At 36.5% G+C, this 8,806-nt stretch overlaps 1 protein-coding gene across 1 annotated transcript; it reads left to right on the forward strand.

Annotated features, from left to right (window-relative positions):
* Positions 1 to 579: 579 nt before the first annotated feature.
* LOC111871689 (mitochondrial fission 1 protein) lies at positions 580 to 7,234 on the forward strand. The gene is made up of 4 exons (XM_023864952.2): positions 580 to 702; positions 3,527 to 3,736; positions 6,188 to 6,293; positions 6,419 to 7,234. The coding sequence occupies exons 1-4, from the start codon at positions 658 to 660 to the stop codon at positions 6,505 to 6,507; spliced, it is 450 nt and encodes a 149-aa protein (XP_023720720.1). The 5' UTR covers positions 580 to 657; the 3' UTR covers positions 6,508 to 7,234.
* Positions 7,235 to 8,806: the final 1,572 nt, after the last annotated feature.

Raw genomic sequence — 8,806 nt, forward strand, 5'->3', positions numbered from 1 at the left:
AGATCATATGAAGCCTCTCTCATAGGACCATACAGCGAGGTTCTCGATGCAGCCATGTATATCTCTACACACTGCCCTTATTATAAGGGCAAAATAATAAATTGTTCCTATTTCCAAAGTCTACTTATTTGGTTTCATTTTAATACTCTATATTTCAGTACTTTTTCCACGTGTATTACTGAATTTGAAAGGAACTTCATTCCTTTACATACAGATATGTATTCAATCTACGGAGCAAGAACACACACACTCTTCTGTGTTCACGGTCTTCAATGTCTTCAAACAGGTCGCTGCACCACCAGTCCTGCTGTGTCTGTTTTATCCCATCCGATGCAATACAACTACGCGCCCACTCGGCGGCAGAGTCGGCAAAAACCGCTCCGTGTGTCATTATAGTGTCGTTTCTTGCATCAAGAGTGAGGGGGGGGGGGTTCCTACATGTGTGGGAACTATCTTACCGACGTCGGCGCCACTTATTGTCACATTTGTCAATTGGAGCACGGCCTCTCGCCAGTGATACATTTTCTGTTCATAGATGGCAGTAGAATCTGATCGTAGGCCACTGTAGAATATCATTTGCTGTACACACTGGTTCGTACTCCCGAGCTGCTGTGTACATATTGAACTGTGCTTCCAACATATAACACAACAGCAAACATGGAAGACGTACTGGATGAGGTTGTATCGTCAGAAGATTTGAAGGTTGGCGAGAACTATCTGTTCTTTGAAACAGTAAATATAAGCACATTAAAAATACTGTCACTCATTTATCCGAATTTGAAATCGGATTTGTAATGTGTGTTTTGCTACGGATTATTATCTTTTTAGAATTAGTATTTTTTTTCGGTTGAATGCGTCACATATATTCTCAATCAGAACGGTTTTGTTGCACAGAATCCCAAAGTTAAAGAGCATAAATTCTATGGAGGGTAATAATTGTTCTTTTGCTTGAAAATGATCAAGAGTGATAAACTGCTATGGTATTGATAAATTCTATGGAGGGTAATAATTGTTCTTTTGCTTGAAAATGATCAAGAGTGATAAACTGCTATGGTATTGATAAATTCTATGGAGGGTAATAATTGTTCTTTTGCTTGAAAATGATCAAGAGTGATAAACTGCTATGGTATTGATGCACCATCATATCTAGCAGTTTTTTTTTTTACTTCATACGCACTCTTATTCGGAGTTGCAAGTTAAATTTGGACTTCAAAAACTACATCTTGAAGGTACAGATAGAAATTTTATGAGCTTTAAACATACGGTAGGTATTTAATGTAAGTAACAGTGCAGCATGGTAATGTCTTCTTTTGCAAAACAAATAGTAATTTACTGCCAAGGATTGGACACAAACCAGAGGTATATTAGTCTACCCACCTCGCATCCTTGCAATATGGTTCCTGTCATGGATGTTCCAAGTGACTGTTTTCTAAGAGGTTCTGTTATCAAAATTCTGTGTACATTCCATGTCTCTCCAGACTTGGTGACATGTGCAGGCCATTGTTTCATTTCATTTATTCACCTTCCATAAATCCTGTCGAGAATACATTCTCATGTGGATGTGGAGATCGTCCTTGTTACAGCCACAACTAAGAATTACAATTGTCATCCAGTAGCATACACATTTGTAATAAAATACTGATGAACATATACAATATAATAAATAAGTTAATTTTAGTAGTAAAAGTAATGGCAAATCTTATACAATTTGTACAGTTTTATACAAGTCTATTAATTAAAAAATTCAATAGTTAAAACACAATGTCATTAATGAGTTGTATAACATTCATTAATAGTATAATAAATTTAAATAAAGACTAGTATACAATGATATAAAAATTGTGTATATCTAAAATAAGTAACTAAAAACTAGAACACAGGCTGACAATCTTGTCTTCTTTAAATTGTAAAGTAAGACAGTTACTTGCATCTTAAAAAGATTTATAACTGAAATATTCCTGTAATGAATAAAAAGAATGTAAATATAAAAATTGTTTAATTATACTTCAAAACTCATTGTGTCACTCAATATATCCTTAATATGTTGTGGTAGATTATTATAGACCTTTGTTCCTAAACAATAAACTCCCTTTTGGAACATGATTTATTTTATCCGTCTTCTAGTGCATACATTCATCTATCCCCTCTTCTCACTCGCACTACATGTTTTGGCACAAAAGTGCCATCTTCAGGTGCTGATCCAATCCACGACAAACTAGTTCATTGCATGCCTTGTCTATACATACTAAAATAACTAAAATATATATTTATCTTATATACTGATAAATGTTAAGTGTTAAAATATTAAAATTGTACAGGATATTTCATTCCTACGTCGTGTTTCATTACGCGAGTCACGTTTATCATCTTCTGTTGGAGCACTCTTTCACTATCGTGTATCTGTAACATGAATTTGTTATTCATTAATACCGCGTTCCGCATCCTATCTATTACTTGTGGTATTATAATTTTTAATGTTTAATACTCACTGTGCTCTATGTTGCGCCTTGCTCCTGTGACTGCGTGTGTTATATTGCTGGACCTGCTGGGTATGTGTGTGTGTGCTGTCTTTGTTTTGACTGTACTGGTGTTATTATGTCTTGTGTCATGTATGTGTTCTTTATATCTGGTATTAAATTTCCTCCCGGTTTGTCCTATATATTCCTTGGGGGAAATCTAGGCATTTCATACTATATATGCCGCTATTGTTATATTTATTTATTTATTTCTGGTCTTGATTTTAATATATGTTGTAAATTGTTCTTACTTCTAAATGCTATTTTTAATTTTGTGTCTCGAAATAATTTTGTGATATTTCTTGTTTCTTTTCCTATATATGTGAATGTTGCCCATTTCGTTTTTGTTTTTTGTTCTTCTGAATCCTCTATAATGTTCTGCTTTTTTGCAATATTTTGTTTTCTGTTATTTCTAGTTAGGTTTNTCCCTTTTATGTTTCCTTTTGGAATTTACTCAAATTTACAAGAGGCAGATGGAGATTATTTTGCTGTCTGGTATTTATTCTATGAATCTCTGAATTTACTATGAATTTGTTTCTGTTTTTTATCACAAAGAGCCTGAGAGCTAGTATGTACTGAGATGCTAGAGGTAAGATTTCTAGTTCTCCAAATAAGTTTCTGCACAAATTCCTCCTTCTGTGTCCCAACATAATTCTAATTATAATCTTTTGCGTTTAAAAAATTTGTATATTTTGGGGTGAGTTACCCCTAAAGGGTAAACCATATTTTATAATAGAATTAAAATAAAAGTGATAAACGATTTTTAAGGTATTTATGGACATGTATGGTTTAAGTGATCTTATCATGTAGCAGACTGCACTTAGTTGTGAACTAATATATTCAGTGTGGTCTCATATATTTTACTATCTCTACAATACTAGATGATCCATTACAGGTTCCTCATTATTAATATTGAGGAACTTGTAATAGATAATACTGAAATATTAAATTGTTCATTCCATCTTAGGACCATCAAGTCTTATATGTATTTGATAATTCTGAAATTTCAGAAATATGAGCGTGTTTATCATGAACAGCTTCATAAAGGACCTGTAACACAGAAAGCACAGTTTGAGTACGCTTGGTGCTTAGTGCGAAGCAAGTATCCAGCGGACATTAGGAAAGGTATCATTCTTCTTGAAGAACTTTACCAGAATGGTAATGCAGAAGGAAGAAGAGACTATTTGTACTACTTGGCAATAGCAAATGCTAGAATAAAGGTGGGTGAAGTTATACGTAAAATTGTAGATTCTCTTTTGAATCTTTTTTTTTAATTTTCTCATATTTTTCATCTTCATGTGGTTTTCTGTTTGTAGTTTACACAGTAATCTGTTCTAGTGTCCATCTTCCTGACCTTGTTCTTTCATATTGGACTTTTTTTTTATTGCTAGTGGGTTAGGACTAAGTCCCTTGTACTGTGGCTACTTCTGGCCTATTGTACCAGCCCCAGATGATAGGTGAGGGTGATTGTGGAGCAGTTGGTGGAATGAAGATTGGCAGGGGAAACCAGAGTCCTCGGACAATACCTGCCCCAGCGCCAATTTGTCCATCACAAATCCCACTTGACCAGACCTGGGATCGAACGCAGGCCGCCACAGTGGGAAGCCAGCAACTGACCACTTGAGCTGTGGTGCAGCCCTTCATATTGGACTTTGTATAAGTTGTATGTTTACATGTTAGGCTCTCACTTCTTTTTATTTCATGAGGTAACCAGTGGAACACAATTTTTTGTTATCTTTTCTTTCTTTGTTGAGTATGGCCATGCCATATTCAGTTCTTTAATTTTCTAGCTTTTTTGTCATTGTTGAAGTAGCATATATTTCTTCCCATAAACAAATTCAGTCTTCTGGGATGTACTGCCATAGTCAGTAAGTTTGTGGACTGGCCGCAAAATGTTCTTGTAGTGCACTACAATGGATAGGTTGAGGCATGATATGTTGCCCTGTCAGTTCATCTCTCGTCACAGCAAGAGGCAGGTGTGTGCAAACAGTGTAAGCAAAACTACAGCCTCTATTGTGAACTGCAGTTAAATGCAAGTGGCGGAAATTGAAAATGTGGCAGTTTGAACAACCGGCAAACATTAAGTTCTGCCAAAAACTAGGCAAATTCCCTAGCGAAACGTTTGGCGTATGAAGAATTGGCCATTGCTACATGACAATGTCTCTGCACATCGCACTGTTCTTGTCCAAGAGGAACTGGCAAGGCAACAGGTTATTGTTTTGCCACACCCTCCATACTCACCTGATCTCTCACCATGCGATTTCTTTCTCTTTCACTGCATGAAAGAAAAGCTACATTGTCATAGATTTCAGTCGTCCGAGGAGGTCGTCTGCCACAAGATGCCATATGGGAATTTCCTGCTAATATGTTTCAGCAATGTTTTTGGCAGCTATATCAACGTTGGCAGACTTGCATAGTGGCCAACCACAACTGTTTTGAGGGCCGATGTGGATCTGTGTGAGTGTATGTGAATACCTTGTAATATGATGCGATAAAACGACAGTCCACGAACTTAACGACTCTACCACATATTATGTAGTCCATTGGAAGTCAAAATTTTGGAGGAACACATCAGCTCCATTTTTTGGGTTGAAGAGTAAGCCAAGGAAGAAGCCAACATAAAACAGACAACAAGCACCAGATTATGGACTATATGGCAGTATGTCCCAGAGGACAGAACTCTTTATAACCACCCCTGTTACCCATAAAGTTTTCATTTGCCACTACTTTCTTTTGTTACCTGAATGTATCATATTAAATCATCAGATAACTGCTCTTATGTTACTACTCCACAGATCTTCAGTCAGTGCCAGATTCTGCCTCCACATAACAATATTATTAGCTGTATTTAGGGGCACATTAAAGCATAGTTGGTTGAGGCACTGTGCTACAAGCTGGAAGGTCATGGATTCAATTCATGATGAGGCCATTGGAGTTTTCAATTTGCATAAGCCTTCCAGCTGTATTATGGCTGTGGGGTTGACTCAGCCTCTAACAGGGATGAGTACCAGAAATTCTCCTGGGAGTAAAGGGTGGCTGGTGTGTAAGGCTGAGAGCCTCACCGCCGTGTGTGAGCCGATCGTCTAGAAAATGTGGGAACCACGATGTCTCACAACTCAGTGGGCCTTCACAGTCTGTTACAGCAGTAGCTTTGCCTCATTACGTTTATTGTGAAATAAACTTCCGATGATTTGAAAGGATATATTTGTATTCCAATATGATTCCAAATAATGTTTTGGTAAAACATAAAATAAAGCTATCCCTGTTACAGACCGTGGAGGCCCTTAGGATTGTGAGATGTCAAGTCCCCCACATTTTCTAGACAGTTGCTCACAGATGGTGGTGAGATTGTCAGCCTTAAGCTCCAGCCTCCCTTAACCCCCATGAAGAGTCCCTGTACTTGTTTATTTTAGAGGCTGAGTTGACCCCAGGACCATGGTGCAGTTGGAAGGATTAGATCAATTGAAAAATCCAGTGACATCGGAAATCGAACCCGAGACCATCCGACTTGTAGCATAGTGCCGTTCAATGTTTTGGTAAGGTAAAGTAAATTTGTTCCTGTGCTTAACTAAGCACTGTGCCATTAAGGTGTTAGGGGGATCGACTCTATAGATATGTACTATTAATAATACTGCAAGCATGGCCTAATATAGTGATTTGTGTTGTTACAGGAATATACTAAAGGCCTGCATTATGTCAGAGAATTTTTGAAAATTGAGCCGGGAAATCAGCAGGTTCATAATTTGGAAACATTAATCAAGAAAAGGATGGAAAAAGGTTTGTGCTTTTGTAGAAAGTGATATTATTTCATTCCTGTTTAATTTGCTTTAAGTGACAAACTATCATGTCACCTGTAGTGTAAGCCTCTGTTAACATTAATGGAATTTTTTTTACAATTACAGAGGGTCTGATGGGAATGGCTATGGCAGGTGGCGTTGTCTTGGCTATTGGTGGATTGGTTGGACTAGGCTTGGCATTATCAAGAAAGTAGCACAAAGACATCATTCATCACTGTGGCTTGGTTGTGGTTATGCCTGGTCAGGAGTATTAAGTAACATCTTGTATCAAGTTCCAAGAATACGTGCTACTCCAGCCTGCATATCTGACTGGGAGCACATCATCTTGACTGGTGTTGCAAGTGATAGGTGTTAGGAATTTCGTTTTATTGAAAGTGAAATAATTGCTTGAGTTCTGTGTTGCATTCATTTTTTTTGTTTGTTTGATTTTTGTGGAAAGTATCTTATTTTTTAAATACTTGTATGATATTATTTCTGTGATAAAATATCTAATTGCTACTTATTATATTGTCTGTTTGAGAATTGTTTAGATGTATTGTTCCTTCTGTACTAGTTGCACATATTCCACAACATGAAAATATTTAAGGCATGTAGAAATACACATGCATAAAATTACACCTGAAGCTGCTTATAGCAACATTTTGGATTAAGAAATATGTTCAAAGTGTATCATGAATGTGATTTTAGTCTTAATTTCATCAGCAACTGAAGTAGCAGCAAACACTTTGTAATACTAAGTCTGAAATTTGCCCACTTTTGTGCCATTAGTATTGAACTGATCAGGGACATTCCAGAATAAAATATGGAACAGAATCATAAGTAAAAATGTATATAATTTGCATTAAAGTAGAATTGTATTGGTATCTACCATTGGATGTACAGTATTTTGTATTTCTGCAGTTCATCATAATTGTAATTTTACTGCTTATAAAGATCAGCACTCTTTAATATTAAATTTAACTGTGTTGTTATTTATTGTAAGAGTAAAAAAAGAATCCTGCACCAACACACCTACTCAGTGATTGCTATTAAAATATATTGTCTGTAACTGGAGCTATTGTAATGTTATTGTGTGGCTAGTTGAAGAATATTTGAAACAGATCTAAAACTTCCATTGACCTGACACCATTCTTGCCTCTATTGTCAGTATTTTGTAATTGTTTAGCAAGACCAATGTTTTTCTAAAAGAAAAAAATAAATAATTTCCAAAATTGTTCAGAGTGGGGGGGGGGTAGTTTTATCGGGAACATGTACACAAATTATTATTTTAACATATTGTGACTTGGATGGCGCAACAAGAAGTAGGGGTCACGTGAACTCTACGGTCTTGCAAGTGATGTCACATATGCCTTCTTGTTGCTCCATCCACGTCACAATATATTATCTTTCAGTGAGGGTTTACAATTTGCAAATTTTGATTTGCTTAAAAGCACTTCACATTTTCTCATAAAACAAAAAATGCAAGGAATCCTGCGCTTTGACCATGTTTTCATCATACTCTGTGTTCCTGATGCTATTTTTTCAGTGGCTCTTCCAGCCCATTCAGGGCCCAGACCTCTTAGTCAGTTCTGTAATCATTTTTCACAGATGGTAGGACACATGGGTGAGTGATCAGCCCGTTGCAAGGCCGCTACCTAAACCCAGGACAACACAGAATAACACACACCAAGCATCCATGCCCTGAGTGGGATTCGAACCCATGATCCCAGCGTGCAAGCGAGTGAAGACAGTTCATTACGAAGATCACACATCTACCGTGACTGGCTGACTCTCTTTACTGTTGGTATTGACAGCTGATTGACATCATCTCAGAGTCCATGACTCAGTGTATTTTCTAGGGTAGAAGACAGAGGTGGTTCAACAACATGCATAAACGAAACCACAGAAATGGTTTTGGTTAAGAGGGATGTTTTTGTTGAAGTAAGGATGAAGTTCATCTGGGAAAATCTCTCTACTCACTCAAATAAATTGGTACCATAATAAAAGTGTTCTTCAAATCAACCAAATTTTCAGGGACTGTCTTCTGATTTAAATAATCCTAGAATCCATTAATTGACTCTCCTTCATTCAGCTGCAGCCTATTTGCGAAACTCTGTATCCAGTTTTCTACAAATATTAGTGCTGTGTTTTCAGGCAATCTTGTTGGATATAAATTATGAGTACAGTTAATGTAGTTAGAGTCATCATTTCTAAGGAGCCATTCTTTGATGGACATTTTATTTGCTCATAAAATGTGTTTGGACTGATAGGAGGATCATTTTTTTATATTATTATTATTATTATTATTGTATGCTGCTCTATTTGGAACTCAAATTCTCACATTGTGGCTTTGTCTGTGTATGTTTGCTTCTGTATCTTATTCATGCTAACTGTGTAATTAATATAGAGTATCATTTTGGTATTTTGTTTTTTAATTATTGTGTATTTCTCTATTCATTCTAGCTTTGTAATTGGCGTCTGTGCTGTTAAGTTTGCACGTAAATAAACATGAAT

Source organism: Cryptotermes secundus, unplaced genomic scaffold, assembly GCF_002891405.2.
Source record: "Cryptotermes secundus unplaced genomic scaffold, Csec_1.0 scaffold262, whole genome shotgun sequence".
NCBI lineage: Eukaryota > Metazoa > Arthropoda > Insecta > Blattodea > Kalotermitidae > Cryptotermes > Cryptotermes secundus.